The sequence below is a fragment of the Carcharhinus amblyrhynchos genome, chromosome 13 (genome assembly GCF_965287045.1).
Source record: "Carcharhinus amblyrhynchos chromosome 13, sCarAmb.v2.hapA, whole genome shotgun sequence".
In the NCBI taxonomy this organism is placed as follows: domain Eukaryota; kingdom Metazoa; phylum Chordata; class Chondrichthyes; order Carcharhiniformes; family Carcharhinidae; genus Carcharhinus; species Carcharhinus amblyrhynchos.
Genome location: NC_137336.1, coordinates 24655770 through 24676606, shown reverse-complemented (window position 1 = coordinate 24676606; position 20837 = coordinate 24655770). Strand labels below are relative to the sequence as shown.

Here is a 20837-nt window from a genome sequence, read left to right as displayed (position 1 = left end):
GAACTAATAGTCAGGGAGGGACTAATACCAGGACAGAAGAGACAACAGCTGAAACACCTTGCATCAAAGCTGTTTGTGATTTGAAAAGCCACCAGAAAACCTCATTGCTGCAAACCGAGAGTTAAAGGGGAATTGTGAATTAACTCCACTGTCTTCAAGAGTCAAGGAAATTAACCAGCTATGATTGCAGAATGGCTGTTTCAGTGAGAAACCCAAGTACCAGCAGCTGCTGTTGTAAACAAGCATCTGGATATTCCATGTTTTCTTTTACTGCAATTTTTTGTTGGCTAAGTTTTAAGATCTGATATTCTGCAGATATAATTTTTTAGTTGCATGCTTGGGACAGGGGGATTATCTGAGTATTGTTCTTACATTAGTGGGTATAGAACAGAATAGAATCATAGAATCCCTACAGTGCAGGAGGAGGCCATTGAGCCTGCACCGACAACAATCCCACCCAGGCTCCATCCCCGCAACCTCACGCATTTACTCTGTTAATTCCCCTGACACTAAAGGGCAATTTAGCATGGCCTGTCCACCTAACCCGCACATTTTTGGAGTGTGGGAGGAAACCAGAGTACCCAGAGGAAACCCATGCAGGTATGGGGAAAATGTGCAAATTCCACACAGTGACCCAAGGTCAGAATTGAACCAGGGTCCCTGAGCGGTCTGAGGCAGCATTGCTAACTACTGTGCCACCGTGCTATCCCCTAGATGTAGCTGGATGCATTTGTGCAACTTAAATGTTTTGTTAATAGTTTCTGCATCCTAACCTGAGTAAGTTTTAGCAATAAAACTATCTCTTTCCTTTTAATGTAAAAAACCTGGCTGACTTATTTACTAAGCAATCATTAAGCTACACACAGGTATGTATATGGATATTGAATTACCATTTTATCTCCTTTTTAAAATTCACACCCTGTTATAACCATCCCAGGAGTGGGACAAAGAGAGAAGTCACTTCACCCCTATTGACCTGGTCATAACAAACAGTGACTGTAAACTAATGCATCTGTATCAAATCACCAAACGTGAACTCAGCATTTCAACACATACACATTATTGCCTATGGGACAAGGTAAGGAAAAGAACAAAAAAAAATTACAGCATAGGAACAGGCTCTTCGGCCTTCCAAGCCTGCACTGACCATGACGCCCAATTGAATTAAAACCCCCTACCCTTTTAGGGACCATAAGAAAAATTGGCAAAATCATGGGAAATTACTGTACTTGACCATCCTCCATGCACGAGTAACTGGATGTCTGAACTAATGACTGGTTGAAAGTACCTAATGACTCCTGCAGTTGATAATGATTTAATTACTGGATTTGTTCAACTATTAACTACTGTAAACTGGAATCTTTGGACTGATCAACCTTTGATCGTCTGACACATCAGGAATTGTTAAAATACTATGAGGTGAACAAAATCAAGTTCGGAATCTAAATATAGCACTTGATCTGGCTCCCCCTTTCTCTCAATGTGAAAGAGCAGACTATGAGCCAAAGTATCAGAAATGCCTGCGTGATGAGAGAAGGCTGTGCCTCCATTACTCACTGCCAATATGAACAGATTCGCAGATCAGATCAGCACGTGGCTTGGGGCCATGGAACGCCGTCATTGCTGACAATCCTTTCCAATTTTGTGCTCAGTGTGAGCTGAAATCAGTTATTCAAATCCAGTCACTTGAGATTAGTACAGGGCACAAAAGGTGAGGGCAGGCCAAATGGGGGTGGACTAACAGCTCCACTGGCTGCAGCTCACACGGAACCTCACAGATTCCTAACTTCAACAATCAATTAAAAGGGTGCCGCCGCACAATCTGCTAATTAGAACCGTTTTGGTGTTAGAAAGGACAGATCACAGCGCACACCACCACTTGCTCAACAATCCAGCTCCCCTTGAAGCTTCTGAACTGAATCAACAACAAGGAAGGTTTTGTGCTCATGCATCTAGCTGGGCGGCAGGAGTGGGATGGGTGGTGCAGGGTAAATGATTCAGCACTGTAGAATCCACAGAATCCCTACAGTGCAGAAAGAGGCCATTCAGCCCATCAAGTCTGCACCCACTCTTCGAAACAGCATCTTATCCAGGCTCACACCTCCGTCCCCACCCAACCCCGTAGCCCCACACATTTACCATTGGCAAATCCACTTAGCCTACACATCTTTGAATACTAAGGGGCAATTTTGCATGGCCAATCCACCTAACCTACACACCTTTGGACACTAAGGGGCAATTTAGCATGGTCATCATAAATCAACCCTTCCAGATCATTTAGCTGCTGTAATAGCTCAGGAAGCCCGACTGAATAAGGACATAGTTTATTACAAAATGCGAAGTAAAATCACTACTGTGGCGTACATACACACGCTAGTTCCTGTTTGGGACTAAAGTTCAGCAGGCCCAGTCCTAGGCCTGCCTTATAAAAGGATCAGGGAATGAGTTCCAACTGGGCAAGCCATTGCCTGTTACCAGAGGAACTCATACTCAATGAACTCCACAGGGAGATCAGTCAGTGATTCCTCATGGACCTTGTGGGGCTATCCACACAACACCAACCCCCCACCCCCTCTCCTCCCCAAGTTTAGTCTAGGGAAGCTGCAAGGTCGGAAGGCGGATAAATCACCTGGACTGGATGGACTACACCCCGGAGTTCTGAAGGAGATAAGCTGAAGCAATAGTGGAGGCATTGGGGGTGATCTTTCAGGAATCACTGCAGTCAGGGAGAGGCCCAGAGGACGCCCTACTTAAGATGGGAGGGAGGAAAATGACAGGAAATTACAGGCAGGTTAGCCTGACCTTGGTAATTAGACCATGAGACATAGGAGCAGAATTAGGCCATTCAGCTCACCACGTCTGCTCTGCCATTTAATCAAGGCCTATATGATTCTCATCTCCATTCTTCTGTCTTTTTCCTGTAACCCTTGATCCCCTATTGATCAAGAGCCTATTCATCTCTATTTTAAAGACACTCAATGCCCTGACCTCCTCAGCCTTCTGTAGCAATAAGTTCCACAGATCCACCACTCTCTAGCTGAAGAAATTCCTCCTCATCTCAGTTTTAAAGGAATTTCACTCTGAGCCCTCAAGTTCTAGTATCTCCCATTAGTGGAACCATCTTCTCCATGTCTATTCTATCTAGGCCTCTCAGTATTCTGCAAGTTTCGACTAGATTCCCCCCTCATCCTTCTAAACTCCATCGAGTACAGATTGCTAAGATGTTAGTGTCTGTTATTAAGATGAGATTTTGGAGTATTTGGAAGCGCATGGTAAAATAGGGCAAAGTCAGCATGGTTCATAAACAGGAGGCCATGTCTGACAAATCTGGTAGAATTCATTGAGGAGGTAACAAGCAGGTTACACAAAGGAGAGCCAATGATGTTATCTACATGGATTTCCCGAAGGCCTTTGACAAGATGTGCCACAGGAGGCTGCTGAGTAAGATAAGAATCCATTCTACTTATTGTCCTAAGACTGAAATGAAATGTCTGCCATGTCAAGTTGACCACATCAAACTCTGGCATCAGCCTCCACACAAATGGGCAGTGAAATATGTGGGTTCTCTTAGTTTGGATGGCTCAGTTATATGTTGCCTTTACCAACTGTGATATCCCCCATGAGGTAGGTCCATGGGGAAATCACTGAGTATGAGTTTCCATGACAACAGGCAGGGGCCTGCCCAGCTGGAACTCCTTACTTGACTCTGTCAAGGGTGCATGCGTGATAGAGTCCTCAATCCTCCTCATACATCAAGCTTTTCATTCCTGGCATCATTCTCGTGAACCTCCTCTGGACCCTTTCCAGGACCAGCATATCCTTCCTTAGAGACAAGGTACTAGCATGGATTGAAGATTGGCTGACTGGCAGAAGGCAGAGAGTGGGGATAAAAGGGTCCTTTCAGGAGGGCAGCTGGTGAATTCCACAGAGACCATTGTCGGGACCACAGCTTTTCACTTTATACATCAATGATCTGGATGAAGGAACTGAGGGCATTGTGGCTAAGTTTGCAGATGATACAAAGACAGGCGGAGGGACAAGTAGCATTGTGGAGGTGGTAGGCTGGAGAAGCACATGGATGAGTTAGGAAAATGGGCAAAGAAGTAGCAGATGGAATACAATGTGGGAAAATGTGAGGTTATGAAATTTGCTAGGAAGAATTGAGGCATAAATTATTTTCTAAATTGGGAGAGAATTCAGAAATCAGAAGCACAAAGGACATGGGAGTCTTGAATTCAGGATTCTCTTAAGGTTAATTTGCAGGTTATGTTGGTAGTTAGGAAAGCAAATGCAATTTGTTAAAATGGCGGCACGGGCTCGTTGGGCTGAAGGGCCTGTTTCCCGTGCTGTGTTGCTCTTTGTTCTTTGTTCAATGTTAGCATTCATTTCACGAGGACTAGAATACAAAGGTAGGGATGTACTGCTGAGGCTTTATAAGACTTTGGTCAGGCCACATTTGGAATAATGTGAGCAATTTTGTGCCCTGTATCTAAGGACAGATGTGCTGGTCCTGGAAAGGATCCAGAGGAGGTTCACGAGAATGATTTCAGGAATGAAAAACTTGATGTATGAGGAGAATTGAGGACTCTATTATGCATGCACCCTGACAGCCTCAGGCAATGAGTTCCAGATGAGCAGGCCACTGCCTGTTACCATGGAAACTCATTCTCGGTGATTTCCCCATGGTCCTCATGGTCATCCAAACTAAGAGGACCCAAATACTTCACTGCCTATTTGTGCAGAGGCTGATCCTGGAGTTTGATGTGGTCAACCTGACATGGTGGATGTTTCATCGCAGTATCAGGACAGTAAGTAGAATCAGCCGATCTCAATCACTGATCTATTTAGGTGTGAACCTGTGAAGGCAGGATCCAGGTGGGATTGTGATGTCCCCTGCAGCCTAGCCCGCCAGTTCATTTTCATGCCATGGCCACTTGATGCCTTAGCACAATCGCAATGTTTTACCCCTTCAGTTTCTTAAAGGCCATTGTTGCAATTTTCTGAACTAGTAAGTTCACCAATTCACCAAAGGCCCTTAGGCAGCACCTTCCAAATCCATGACCATTTCTAACTAGGAGGACAAGGGCAGCACACCCTTGGGAACACCACCATCTACAAGGTCCCCTCCAAGCCACTCGCGATCCTGACTTACAAATACATTGCCATTTCTTCGCAGTCACTGGGTCAAAGTGCTGGAATTCCTTCCCTAATGACATGAGGGGTCTACCTACAGCAGGTGGAATGTAGCATTTCAAGAAGTGGCTCACCACCACCTTCTCAAGGGCAACCAGTGACAGGCAATAAATGTTGGCCAGCCAGTGATGCCCATATTCTACAAATGAATGAAAGAAAACAGTTGGATGTACTGAATGCAATTATGGGCCATGACAACATCCCTAGGGCTCCAGAATTAGCTGTGTCTTTAGCTAAGTTACTTCATATAGCTACAACATTAACAAGTAAAATGTCCTGTCCACAAAAAGCAAATTTAATTCAGCAATTAAAGCCCCTAAATCCCCTCCACTCTTACCCGTCTAAGCTCAATCACAGCAAAGCTATGAAAGGGTCATCCACAGTACTATCAATGCCACCAACATGCTTACCAATGGTCAGTGTGGGTTCTGCAAAGACAACTTATGTCCAGAGCTCATTATAGTATTGGTCTGAACATGGACAAGACAAAACATGCAAGATAATGGTGAACTGGGTTATCTGACCTCACTCACAGTTGGGAGTCTCCAATCCCGCTGCAATGAATAGAGATTTGTCTGAGTGCCAAATTCTCCTTTCTCGCTGGTGGCGGCAGTAGGATGTGGATGGCTGGAGACATCAAGGTAGTATCTTAATTCAATTAAAATTTAAGTCAATAAGAATTATCGTCAAATCTTTTCACATGCTTGAACTCATAGTTAACACAAAGGAAGGGTTGTTTGAGGCCAATCAACTTTCTCCTAGGAGAGTCCTTATGAATTTCTTAGTACAGTGTCCTCAGCCTAACAATCTTCAATTGCTTCATTAATAGCCTTCACTCTATCATAAGGTCACGCCCTCTTTGATGAGTGCATAGCATTCAAAGTTCTACTCATGACTGTTGAGACAATGAACTAGTCCTTGCTCACATGCAGCAAGACTTAGACAACATTTAGGCCCAGGCTCCAAAGTTGGGAATGGCAGACAATGACCATCTCCAATAAGAGGGAGAGTCTTAACAACTTCCTTTTGGCATTCAAAGGTATTGTCATCCCCAACCATCAACATGCTGGTGAACACCATTGACCGGAAACTTAATGAAACAGCCACATATACATAGCGGATGCACAAATCGGTCAGAGGTCGAGTATTCTGTGACAAAAAAAATCTGGGGAGGGGGGGCACGATTCTCCCAAAAGTGCTGAATTGGTGGGAAAACTGTTCTAAATCCCACTAGATAGTTCACTAGATAGTTTATTGATTAACGATGGGATGAAAGGTTATCACGGATGTGGGATAGAAGTTACAACCAGATCAGCTATGATCTTTTTGAACAACGGAGAAATATCAATGGCTTGAGAGGCCTACTCCTGCTCCTAATTCGTGCTATTGTATATGTATGTATGATGAAAAGCTTGCAGTTGTCTGGATACGTGTAGTTCCAACAACACTGAAGAAACTTGACATTAGCCAGTCAAAAAAACCCGCATGGTTACCACTACAACGACCATATTGAAAATTGACTCCCTTAACCACCTTTACACAGTGGCAGCAGTGTGTACCATCTACAAGGGGCACTGGAGCAATGCACCAAGACTTCTTTGACAGTACCTTCCAATCCCACAGGGGTGATGTTATCGGCTTGTCATGCCAGTTGATTGACGTGGTGAGCCAGTAAGATCGGACAACGGGGAAAGATCAAGTTCACGCCCAGTTTCTTACCTGTTGCAGTGTTATCGACACTGATTTGCCAGTGAAATCAGCTTGGGTGTGAAGCTGATTTCAAGATTCCTTCAATGCTTTCCCACCAACGCAGAGCAGACGAGATGGCCTCACCGGTGATCGGGGATAGAGCTGGGCAGTGCCCCTTGGGCAGGGCCAGCCTAGTACTAACAGCCTGGCACCCTGACACTGCCCATCAGTACTCCCTGAGAGAGGTGAGTTCTGTTGGGGGGGGGGGGAATAAACTCTGTAGAGGAGGGGTTGATAGAAACATAGAAAGGTACAACATAGTACAGGCCCTTCAGCCCTTGATGTTGTGCCGAGCTATGTCCAAACCCAAGATCAAGCTTCCCCACTCCCTATCATTCTGGTGCGCTCCATGTGCCTATCCAATAACCGCTTGAAAGATCCTAAAGTGTCTGACTCCACTATCACAGCAGGCAGTGCATTCCACACCCCAAAGGTAAAGAATCTCCCTCACACATCCCTCCTATATCTCCCAACATGAACCTTAAAGTTATGCCCTAATTAACAGCTACATCCACCCAAGGAAATAGCCTCTGCACGTCCATCTATCTATCCCCCTTATCATCTTATAAACCTCTGTTAAGTCATCTCTCATCCTCCTCCGCTCAAAAGAGAAAAGCCCCAGCTCCCTCGACCTTTCCTCATAAGACCTCTCCTCCAAACCAGACAGCATTCTGGTAAATCTCCTCTGCACTCTCTCCAATGTTTCCGCATCCTTCTTATAGTGAGATGACCAGAATTGCACACAATATTCCAAATGTGGTCTCACCATGGTCCGGTATAGTTGCAGCATAACCCCACAGCTCTTAAACTCAAACCCCCTGTTAATAAACGCTAACCCACTATAAGCCTTCTTCATGGCTCTATCCACTTGAGTAGCAACGTTCAGAAATCTGTGGATATGAACCCCAAGATCTCTCTGTTCCTCCACATTCCTCAGAACCCTGCCGTTGACCCTGTAATCCGCATTCAAGTCTGTCCTACCAAAATGAATCACCTTGCACTTATCAGAGTTAAACTCCAACTGCCACTTTTCGGCCCAGCTCTGCACTCTATCAATGTCTCTTTGCAGCCTACAAGAGCCCTCCACCTCATCCACTACTCCATCAATCTTGGAGTCATCAGCGAATTTACTAACCCACCACTCAGCCCCCTCTTTCAAGTCATTGATAAAAATCACAAATAGCAGAGGGCCCAGCACTGATCCCTGTGGTACACCGCTGGTAACTGGCCTCCAGTCTGAAAATTTTCCCTCTACTACTACCCCCTGGCTTCTATGAGACAGCCAGTTACTTATCCAATCGGCCAAATTTCCTTCTATCCCACACCTCCTTACTTTCTTCATGAGCTTACCATGGAGAATCTTGTCAAACGCCTTATAAAATCCATTTATACGACATCAACTGCTCTACCTTCATCCACACACTTAATTACCTCCTCAAAGAATTCAATCAAGTTTGTGAAGCAGGACTTACCCCTCACAAAACCATGCTGATTATCCCGGATTAAACTGCATCTTTCCAAATGGTCATAATCCTGTCTCTCAGGACGCTTTCCATTAACTTACTGACCACCGAAGTAAGACTAACTGGCCTATAATTACCAGAGTCATTCCTATTTCCTTGCTTAAAGAGAGGAACAACATTCGCCACTCTCCAGTCCTCTGGCACAATCCCCGTGGACAGCGAGGACCCAAAGATCAAAGCTAAAGGCTCTGCAATCTCATCCCTTGCCTCCCAAAGTATCCTAGGATGTGAGACTCTTCCCGCTCAAAAAAGACAGTAGGACTAGGGGGCACAGCCTCAAGATAAAGGGGAGGCGGTTTAGAACGGAGTTGAGGAGGAACTTCTTCACTCAAAGGGTGGTGAATCTCTGGAATTCTCTGCCCGTTGAAGTGATGGAGGCTGCCTCGCTAAATATTTTTAAGAAGCGGGTTGATGGGTTCTTGATAAAAGAGGGGATTAAGGGTTATGGTGAGAGGGCGGGAAAGTGGAACTGAGCCACGACAGATCAGCCATGATCTTATTGAATGGCGGGGCAGGCTCGAAGGGCTAGATGGCCTACTCCTGCTCCTATTTCTTATGTTCTTATGTTCTTATGTACCCCATCAGGCCCAGGAGACTTATCAACCCTCAGGTTTTTCAAAATTACTAATACATCTTCCCTCAGAACATCTACCTCCTCCATCCTATCAGCCTGTGTCACACTCTCATCCTCAAAAACATGGCCCCTCTCCTTAGTGAACACTGAAGAAAAGTATTCATTCAAAGCCTCACCTATCTCTTCTGATTCCATGAACAAGTTCCCACAACTATCCTTAACTGGCCCTAACTCACCCTGGTTACTCTTTTATTTCTCACATAAGAGTAAAAAGCCTTAGGGTTTTCCTTTATCCGACCCAACAAGGACTTCTCATGCACCCTCCTAGCTCTCCTAAGCACATTTTTTAACTCATTCCTACTACCTTGTAACCCTCAAGCGACCCAACTGAACCTTGTTTTTTCATCCTTACATACGCTTCCTTTTTCCTCTTGACAAGACATTCAACCTCCTTTGTGAACCATGGTTCCCTCACTCGGCCATTTCCTCCCTGCCTGCCAGGGACATACCTATCAAGGACACGCAGTATTTGTTCCTTGAAAAAGTTCCACTTTTCGTTTGTGCCCATACCTGACAGTTTCTGTTCCCATCTTATGCTCCCTAATTCTTGCCTAATTGCACCATAATTACCCCTGCCCCAATTATAAACCTTGCCCTGCTGTGATCAGTCAGAATGGCCATCAGCGGGGTGGGTGGGGTGGGATTGGTCAAAGTGATGAATGATTGCATGGGGGGGGAGGAGTGCAATTGGCCAGGGCGGTTATCAGGGTGGGGGATTTTTGAGGCAGTGGTTCAGGGCAGTGATTTGGGGTGGTGATCAGTTGGGGGAATGCAATGGTATTCCTAGAGATCAGCAGCTGGCTTCCCTGGTAAGATTAGGCTCTGCCCCACCCCTACTGGCGAGAGTCACATCTTGGCACCTTTTTTTTGATAAAGTGCCATAAGATTGCTTTTCCTAACTCACCCAAAATACAAGTCTGACACTCTCTCATTCCCACGCTCGTTTGGCACTTAGAATTTTTTTGCTAAGATCGCCCCCGCAATCTCACTGCTGCCCTTGTTGCTTTTAGGCAACAAAAAAGCATCAGGGGCAGCAGTGCATGGGAATGCCACCAGCTGCAAGGTCCCTACCAACCATCCTGATTTTGCAATATATTGCCATTCCTTCATTACCATAACCTCTCGACCAGCACTCTGGGTGCACTCACATCCTATGGACTGCAGCAATTCAAGAAAGCGGCTCACCGTCACCTTCTCAAGAACACTTCAGGATGGGAAATAAATGCTGGCCTAATCCTATGGACAATTTTTTTAAATAGTGAACCCACTATACTGTCAAAACCACAAACCTGGTCCTCCTGTCACTCTCCAATGTGACAGACACGCTCAGATTTATCAGTGGGGAGCAAACTGAGAAAGGTTGGCAATGCCACCTGATCTTGCCTGGAAAAATCTACTTCTGTGGAAGTTGAGAGCAATGGTTACACAGACAACCACCGGCAGTGCCATCTTCACCCAGCTGTGAGGCTGGGTGTCCTGGTGAAGGAGGCAGCTCAGTTCTGTGACTACAAGCAGGAGTAGACCATATGGCCCTTCGAGCCTGCTCCACCGTTCATTTTGATCATGATTGATCACCGAATTCAATATTCTGAATCCCCCCCTCCTTTCCCCATGCCCTTGATCCCTTTAGCCCCAAGAGCTATGTCTAATTTCTTCTTGAAATCACACAACATTTTGGCTTCAACTACTTTTTGTGGTAGTGAATTCCACACATTCACCAGCCTCTGGGTGAAGAAATTTCTCCTCACCTCAATTCTAAAAGGTTTACCTCTTCTCCTCAAACTATGCCCCCTAGTTCTGAACTCCCCCACCATTGGGAACATTATTTCTGAATCTACCCTGTCTAATCCTGTTTGAATTTTGGAAGTTTCTATGCAATCTCCCTCACTCTTCTAAACTCCAGTGAATATAATCCAAACCAACTTAGTCTCTTCTCATATGACAGATCTGCCATCCCAGGAGTCAGCCTGGTCAACTTTTGTTGCACTCCTTTTATAGCAGGCACATCCTTCTTTAGATAAGGTCACCAAAACTACACACAATACTCCTGGTGTAGTCTCACTAACACCCTACACAATTGCAACAAAGCCTTCTTTTCTCTATACTCAAATCCTCTTGCTATGAAAGCCAACATAACATTTGCCTGCTTTTCTGCCTGCTGTACATGCGCACTTACTTTCAGACTATTAATGACTATCTCATTAGTGAACAACAGGGGCCCAAGTTATTGGTGTCCAAGCAGGAGAATGGGAGGCAGGCAGGAGGTGTGCTGTCTGAAGGCAGGCGGGGGGGGTGGTGGTGAGGACTTTTATGGAGAGCCTTCCTTCTCCTCCTGTGTGCAGTTTTCCCTCTCTGCAGCTTGGGTTCCATATCCCTGTGTTGCAGACCAAGAGAGTGTAATTACAGCCCAGATTGTTGTACTGCAGCCTTTCAATGGCAAAGTCACAAATCACTTCTGACCTCTTTGTCAGGATGGAGCAACATTGCCATCCAAAACCAACAAATCTCCAAATTCCTCACTGCCTGAACAAACTTTGCAAGAGCAAAACTAAACCTAAAGCACCTCACATAAAAATGCAAGATTGCTGGCCTTAATTCCTAGATCAGGAGGAAGTGGGGTGGGAGGGTTGGGCTCCTTGTCTGTTTGTGATTAGGAGAGGGCAGAAAACTGGAATTAAAGCCAGAATCACAGAATCCTTAGTGCAGAAGGAGGCCATATGGCCCATTGAGCCCACACTGAATCTCTTACTAGCCTCTCCCCTCCCCCTCTCTATCCCTGTAACTCCACACATTTACTGCAGCTAATGCATCTAACCTACACATACTGGGACAGGGCAATTGAGCATGGCCAATCCACCTAACCTGTACATCCTTGGACTGTGGAAGGAAAACGGAGCACTAGGAGGAAAACCAAGCAGGCACGGGGAGAAAGTGCAAACTCCACACAGAGATCATCCAATTCCACAAATACAGTCACCCTCAAGCCAAAATGGAACCCGGGTCCCTGGTGCCATGAGGCAACAGCGCTAACCGCTGTGTCACCTTGCTGCTCCTGATCAGACCAGCTATGAAGGATTTGTTGACTCGTAGTAGTCTTATGGGGCTAATTCTCCTATTTCTTATTCACCGCAGCTGGTATAAACTAGCAAAATTTAAACTGTATTCTCATGCCCTTAGCCTCAAATTTGAGGTTGTAGAATATCCAACTATGTTGAAGTTCTAATTGAAATTAGAATTGCAAGACATTAATTGTAGCAAATTTTAGACTGGAAACAGAGCAAAGTCAATATAAGAGGGAAACAACATCACAAACAATTTAAATTCCTAATGCTCAGGAAACCAAATACACAAAATTAAAGTTCAACAGATTTATTTGGAATCACGAGCTTACAGAGCACTGCTCCTCCATCAGGTGAGTGGAGGTTTGTTCATAAATATGGCATATATAGGCAAAGACACAACTGGCAAGATAATTACAGATTAGAATGTGAAGAAAGGTTGGAGTGCAAATCTTTACAGGTAATGAAGCCTTTACAGTACAGTAAGAAGTCTCACAACACTATGCGTCCTGACCACCCACCTGATGAAGGAGCAGTGCTCCGAAAGCTCGTGATTCCCAATAAACCTGTTGGACCTTAAGAACATAAGAAATAGGAGCAGGAGTAGGCCATCTAGCCCTTCGAGCCTGCCCCGCCATTCAATAAAATCATGGCTGATCTGAAATGGCTCAGTTCCACTTTCCCGCTTTCTCCCTATAACCCTTAATTTCTTTGCCTACCAAAAACCTATCTACCCGTGTCTTAAATATATTTAGCGAGGTAGCCTCCACCACTTCAACGGGCAGAGAATTCCAGAGATTCACCACCCTTTGAGTGAAAAAGTTCCTCCTCAACTCCGTTCTGAACTGCCCCCCCCTTATCTTGAGGCTGTGCCCTCCAGTCCTGCTGTACTTTCTCAGCGGGAAGAATCTCTCTACCTCTACTCTATCCATCCCATTCATCATCTTATACACCTCTATAAGATCCCCCCTCATCCTTCTAAACTCCAACGAGTACAAACCCAGTCTATTCAGCCTCTCTTCATAGTTCAACCCCCTCATCTCCGGTGTCAGCCTAGTGAACCTCCTCTGCACTCCCTCCAAGGCCAAAATATCCTTGCGCAAGTGCGGCGACCAAAACTGCACACAGTACTCCAGCTGCGACTTCACCAGTGCCCTGTACAGTTGCAGCAAGACCTCCCTGCTTTTATATTCAATCCCCCTCGCTATGAAGGCCAGCATTCCATTCGCCTTCTTGATCACCTGCTGCACCTGCAGGCTGGGTTTTTGCGACTCATGCACAAGGACCCCCAGGTCCCTCTGCACCGTAGCATGCTGCAGCTTTTCACCCTTTAAATAGTAATCCCTCCTACTATTATTCCTGCCAAAGTGGATAACCTCACACTTGCTAACATTGTACTCCATCTGCCAGGTCCTCGCCCACTCGCTCAGCCTATCCAGATCCCCCTGCAGGCTTTCCACACCCTCCGCACAATTTGCTGTTCCACTTATCTTCGTGTCATCAGCAAATTTCGACACCCTACACTCAGCCCCCTCCTCCAGATCAACTATATAAATGGTAAACAGTTGAGGCCCCAGCACCAATTCCTGGGGCACTCCACTAGTCACCAACCGCCAATCAGAATAGCACCCATTGATACCAACTCTCTGCCTCCTATTAGACAACCAATCCTCTATCCACGCTAACACCTTACCGCCAACTCTATGCCCCCTAACCTTCTGAAGCAACATTTTGTGCGGCACCTTATGAAAATCGAGAAACACCACATGCACCAGTTCCCCTCTGTCTACCGCACTAGTCACATCCTCATAGAATTCCAATAAATTCGTCAGACACGACTTCCCCTTAACGAATCCATGCTGCGTCTGCTCTATCAAACAATTCTTCTCAAGATGCCTCGCTATTTCTTCTTTGATGACGGATTCAAGCATTTTTCCCACAACAGACGTTAAACTAACCAGCCTATAATTCCCTGCCTTTTGCCTGCTACCCTTTTTAAACAGTGGCGTAACATTAGCCGTTTTCCAATCTTCTGGCACTTCCCTGGAATCCAGCGAGGTTTGGAAAATAATCACTAAGGCATCTACTATCACCTCTGCCATTTCCTTCACAACCCTGGGATGCATTCCATCTGGTCCTGGGGACTTGTTCACCATCAGTTCCTCTAGTCGATCAAGCACTACCTCTCTAGTGACAGTAATCGCATTCAGGCCCTCAACTCCTACCATACTCCTATCTTTAATACCCGGCAAACAATTCGCGTCCTCCTCCGTGAAGACCGAGGCAAAAAACTTATTTAAGGCCTCAGCCATTTCCTCATCCCCCACCACTAAATCCCCCCTCTCATCCTCTAAGGGTCCAACATTCACCCTAGCCAGCCTCCTCCTCTTTATATATTTATAAAAACTCTTACTATCCTTTTTTTATATTTAGTGCTAGTTTAGCTTCATAGTCTATCCTTCCTTTCTTTATCATCTTCTTCGTCAATCTTTGTTGATTTTTAAACCTCTCCCAATCTTCTACTCGCCCACTACTTTTAGCCACAAGCTGGTGTTGTGAGACTTCTTACTGTGCCCACCCGAGTCCAACGCCAACATCTCCACACCATGCTTACAGGTACAGTGTGTGTATGGAGAGAGGGCTAATCACAGGTTAAAGAAGTGCAAACTGTCTCAAGCCAGGACAGTTGGTAAGATTTTGCAAATCCAGGCAGTATGACAGGGGTTACAAGTAGTGTGACATGAAAGCAAGATCCCGGCTGAGGCCGTCCTCAGGAATGCGGAACTTGGATATAATTTCTGAGACTTCTTATTGTGCCCACTCCAGTCCAACGCCGGTATCTTCACCTCATGACCAAAGTTAAACATTAAGATAATTGCAGTTGCCAGGTAATGTTTGGATTCAAATGTATCTATTCATTTTATTTTGTGATGTGGAGATGCTGGCGTTGAACTGGGGTAGGCACAGTAAGTCTCATAACACCAGCTTAAAGTCCATCAGGTTTATTTGGATTCACGAGCTTTCAGAGCGCTGCTCCTTCATCAGAGAAGTGGAGAATTGGGTTCACAAACATGGCATATATAGACAGAGATGCAATTGCAAGATAATCCCAGCCTCAACTGGGAATTTTGTCCCATTGTTTAAGAAGGGGAATAGAGACTTTCCCGGGAATTATAGACCGGTAAGTCTTACTTCTGTTGTGGGCAAAGTATTAGAAAAAATTATTAGGGATAGGATTTATAGTTATTTAGAGAGTAATGAATTGCTTGGAGATAGTCATCATGGTTTTGTGAAGGGTAGGTCGTGCCTTACTAACCTTATTGAGTTTTTTGAAAAAGTGACCAAAGAGGTGGATGGGGGTAAGGCGGTTGACGTGGTATATATGGACTTTAGTAAGGCGTTTGATAAGGTTCCCCATGGAAGGCTTCTGCAGAAAATGCAGATGTATGGGATTGAGGGTGATTTAGTTAATTGGATCAGGAATTGGCTAGCTGGTAGAAGACAGAGGGTGGTGGTTGATGGAAAGTATTCGTCATGGAGTTCAGTTACAAGTGGTGTGCCTCAGGGATCTGTTTTGAGCCACTGCTGTTTGTAATCTTTATAAATGATCTGGATGAGAGTATAGAAGGATGGATTAGTAAATTTGCTGATGACACCAAAGTCGGAGGAGTGGTAGATAGTGAAGAGGGGTGTCATAGTTTACAGAGAGACTTGGACAAGTTGCAGAGCTGGGCCGAGAGGTGGCAAATGGAGTTTAATGCAGAAAAGTATGAGGTAATTCACTTTGGCAGGAATAACGAATGTGTAGAGTATAGGGCTAACGGTAGGACTCTGAATAGTGTTGACGAACAGAGGGATCTAGGTGTATATGTGCATAGATCCCTGAAAGTTGGAAATCAAGTCGATAAGGTTGTTAGGAAGGCATACGGTGTCTTGGTGTTTATTGGTAGGAGAATTGAATTTCAGAGCCGCAGCGTCATGTTGCAACTGTACAAAACTCTGGTGCGGCCGCACTTGGAGTATTGTGTACAGTTCTTGTCCCCACATTATAAGAAAGATGTGGAGGCATTGGAGAAGTTGCAGAGGAGGTTTACCAGGATGTTGCCTGGTATGGAGGGAAGGTCCTATGAGGAGAGGCGGAGGGATTTGAGGTTGTTTTCGTTAGAAAGAAGGCGGCTAAGAGAAGACCTTATTGAAACGTACAAGATGATTAGAGGTTTAGATAGGGTGGACAGTGATAGCCTTTTTCCTCGGATGGAGAAAGCTAGCACGAGGGGACATAGCTTTAAATTAAGGGGTGGTAGTTATAGGACAGATGTCAGAGGTAGGTTCTTTACCCAGAGGGTGGTAAGGGTATGGAATGCCCTGCCTGCTGCAGTTGTAGATGCGCCAAGTTTGGGGGCGTTTAAGAGGTCCATGGATAGGTTTATGGATGGAAAGGGAATGGTTTAGGTTAGAGGGTCATTGTTTTTTTCTTAATTGGTCGGCGCAACATCGAGGGCCGAAGGGCCTGTTCTGCGCTGTAACGTTCTATGTTCTATGTTCAACTGGGATCTTGAGTTTATGTCACACTACATGTAACCCTCACCATTTTGCCTGGGCTTACAAAATCTGACCAACTGTCAATTCACACCGTTTAACCCGTGATTATCCCTCTGGCCACTCAGATTGTCTGTACCTGTAAAAACTTGATTACCTGTAAAGACTCACATTCTAACCTTTATCTTGTAATTGAATCTGTGTCTACATCTGCCCTTCCTGAATCCAACTCTCCACTCACCTGAGAAAGGAGCAGCGCTCCGAAAACTCGGGATTCAAAATAAATCTGTTGGACTTTAACCTGGTGTTGTGAGACCTTTTATTTTAGAAAGGGTATCCCAATATATCTCAATCTATTCTCAGATATGTCAGCGCAATGATTGTGTTCCTTCAGTCACTTACCTCGCTGACGATGGTGGAGATGTACTGATCCTTACTGTACTCCCAACCATCCAAACAGGGCTCCTGTTCTAGCTCAGACATATTGAGGGAATCTGGGTCGGGAGAAGTCTGTGAAAGATTCACGATCACATCCAGCCGGTACCGTCTGCATTTGCTGTGCTGGAGTTTGCCATTTTCCATTTCCAGAGGGATAGTCCTATTGATCCACGCTTCACTCAGATTGAGATTCCCGGGAATGACACAGCGATGCTCTGGGATATCCGCAAGGAAAACCATGGAAAGTCCAGTGAAGCCATTGGGAAGGATGCTGAGGCTCAGGAGGAAGAAGATAACTTTCTGGTAGGGTCCCCATTCTCCGAGGAAAGCGGTGATTTCATCGTAATCCCGCATGCTGGTGACAGTGGAGGGAGAGACTGGCAGCGATTAACTTCCGTAGAAACTGTAACAATCTGTGTTGGAGGGAGGGCGGAACGGAATGAACAGCCTTGAGCGCTTTCAAACTCTGTTTCCATCTCAGTCATTCCCACCTATAAATACTAATCCAATCCTCACGCAGCTCTGAGAGAGCTCCTCCCAAAACTTACTGCACTCTAAAAGAGATTTTTTTATTATTTCAGTTAACAGCCGGCACTGAACTTGTTACACAAGAAGGGGAAACACTTTTTTTTAAAAACGACACGACTGATGTTATCACAAAGATTGTTGTTGCCACTGGGATGGAATTAAAAGTACATTTTAAAACAAAACAATCTATTGAAGCGGATTGAATATGGAGACAGTCATTCCGAGCTCATTTTCCCCTGTGTTTGGGATTATCCTGGTTAGTTACCCCTACCACCCACATCTGGGCTCCCTCCCCCCCACCACCCGTGTCCCATTCATTGACATTTGAAACTCACCTCGTCCTTTCCAACGGTCCCTCCACACTCACCTGCTTTACGGCAGCTGTTGCCATAAAAGGAGAGAATGGAGTGTGTGTGTGTGTGTGTTCCTTATTCAGTTCAGTGCTGGAGCTTCCCTGGAGCTGCTTCCTTGCTGAAGTCTCAGTCTCAGGCAGCCGAAGTCCGATTGCTGGGATGAGACAGTGCAGGGGGAGGGCTGGGGTGGTGGTGGTGGTGGAATGTCTTTAGATTTCAAACGGACTAGCGTGCCCACCCCCTCTTCCCCACCTGCTGACTGCCAGTCCGAGGAAGTTCAACCAGCTTCACGCCGTGGCAAATGACATTGCTGACAGTGGGATGAATTATTAACTGCGTTTGTGCTGGAGACTTTTGCCCGTCGATCAATTAGTCTGTAATCAAGGCAAAATACTGGGGCTGCAGGAATCTGAATCAAGTTGTCACAATGCTGAAAAATCTCAGCAGTTCGGACAACATCTGGAGAGAGAAGAGATGTAGCGATGCCAGCGTTGGACTGGGGTAAACACAGTAAGAAGTCTCACAACACCAGGTTAAAGTCCAACCAGTTTATTTGATAGTAATCCCACAAGCTTTTGGAAACGGTGTTCCTTCGTCAGGTGTGTTGAACCTTCCACAACCTGACGAAGGAACACCGTTTCCGACAACTTGTGGGATTACTATCAAATAAATTGGTTGGACTTTAACCTGGTGTTGTGAGACTTCTTACTGAGAGAGAATAGAGCAAACATTTCGAGTCAGGATCAGTGCGATTCTCTCTCCACAAGTGTCAGACTTGCTGAGATTTTTCATCATTTTCTGTTCTCATTTTTTATTTCTATTCATTTATTAGTCACAAATAAGGCTTACATTAATACAGCAATGAAGTTACTGTGAAACTCCCCCCGCCACCACAGTCCAACACCTTTTCAGGTCAATGCACGTCTTTCAGACTGTGGGAGGAAACCGGAGCATCTGGAGGAAACCCACTCAGACACAGGGAGAATGTGCAAACTCCACATAGACAGTGACCCAAGCCGCAGGAATTGAACCCCAGTCCTAACACAGTGAAGCAGCAGTGCTAACCACTGTGCTACTATGCGTCATTTAATATTTCTGATTGTTTTGCCCGTTGAGGGATTGACATCATGTTCAGCTTTCCCTTTGGGACAAAGTGGGAGCAAATTGTGAAATGCTGGAAAATCTCAGCAGGTCTGTCAGCTGTGGAGAGAGAATAGAGCCAACATCTGAATCTGGACAAAGGGTCATCCAGACTCAAAACCAACTTTTTCCAAGTATTCCCTCCTCCTAAATAACTTTGATTTTTTTTTCAACTGGATGTAAACCCACACACCAGTTTATAAACTGACATCCCAGAGAGTGCAGAGCAAGAGGACGGAGTTCACTGTGTGACACGCACACACGTCATGAGAGAGCAGGAGCTGCTGGGAGTGGAAGAGGAGGAGAAGGAAACTGTTTCTATCCCATCGCAGCTGATGATCGTGGGGACCCGCCCTTTACAGGACCTGTCTTGAAGAGAAAGGCATCCTGAGGCTCAACCATGGCTGCAGCCATTGGAGACCATGTCCAGCCTATGTTGTAGATGATGATCATCATGAGTGGAGATGCTGGCGTTGGGCTGGGGTGGACTCAGTAAGAAGTCTCCCAACACTAGGTTAACGCCCAACATATTTATTTGGAATCACGAGCTATCAGAGCCTTTGTGATGAATGAGCAGCGCTCCGAAAGCTTGTGATTCCTGTTGGACTTTAACCTGGTGTTGTGAGACTTCTTACTGTGGATGATGATGGCATGGAATTGCTAAACTCCAGGATTATCCTGGGTCTGCCACATTTAAAGAGTAATCTCCTGGAGATGGTTCTGAGCAAACCAAGAGGAAACATCATTGAGGCACAAATGAGTTTGTTCTTTTTCACTTTAACATTTCTGTTTATTAGTTCTAATGATATTAAAGTTGGAGGGAAAGGACAGAGCATTGGTTGTGGGATGTGATGAAACCTTTAGGAATTCATCCAGCTACACCTATGGCTTAATCGGTGGGTGTGGGGTGGATAAATTGCTGACATGTGTAATGTTTTCTCTGACAGTTTAACAACATGAATTTAACTTGACTGAAAAATAGGTGTCACATATTTCTCCCACCAATTGTCACATAACCTTTTCTTCAATATGCAGCCCTGACAACACCAGACACATATACAACGTGGCAAGGGTATTAAATTGGAACAAACTATCTCTTCTAGCTTTTATAGGCTTGGGGATTGACTTTGAGAGAACTATGAGATAGGAATTTATTAAGCACTGTGATCAGTATTGCTGTCAGAATTCATAGAATCATAGAACAGTGCAAAAGGAGGCTATTCAGCCCATTGAGGCTGCACTGAAAGCAGTTTCACCTCGGCATTATCCTCTTAACCCAACATATTTACCCCACTAATCCCTCTAATCTGCACATCCCTACACGGGACACTAAGGGGCAATTTAGCATGGCCAATGCACCTAATTTGCACTGGACTATGGGAGGAAATGGGATCACCCAGAGCAAACCCACACAGACACGGAGAGAATGTGCAAACTCCTCACAGACAGTGGCCCAAGCCAGGAATCAAATCCAGGTCCCTGGAGCTCTGAGGCTGCAGTGCTAACCACTATGCCACCATGCTGCCCAAGCCATCGCCATCAGGTAGGTAGTGGATCGCAGGAAAAAGAATTTGTGGAATATCTAAGAGATGGTTTTTTGGAGCAGCTTGCGACAGAGTCTACTAGGGAACAGGCAATTCTGGATTTGGTGATGTGCAAAGAGGCAGACTTGATTAGGGAA

General features: G+C 45.4%; 1 protein-coding gene across 2 annotated transcripts in view; it reads right to left on the bottom strand.

Annotated features, from left to right (window-relative positions):
• Nucleotides 1-18222, bottom strand: part of LOC145351775 (organic cation/carnitine transporter 2-like) — an 88649-nt gene extending 70427 nt beyond the window's left edge. The window contains exons 1-2 of one of the 2 annotated variants that reach the window (XM_080201399.1): nt 17999-18222; nt 17100-17548 (exon numbers count right to left, since the gene is read on the bottom strand). In XM_080201399.1, coding sequence (XP_080057525.1) covers nt 17100-17489 — 390 coding nt within the window. In that variant the 5' untranslated portion in view covers nt 17490-17548; nt 17999-18222. The remainder of the gene's footprint in view (nt 1-17099; nt 17549-17998) is intronic. The other variant, XM_080201400.1, reaches the window with a different exon arrangement.
• Between the last annotated feature and the right edge of the window lie 2615 nt (nt 18223-20837).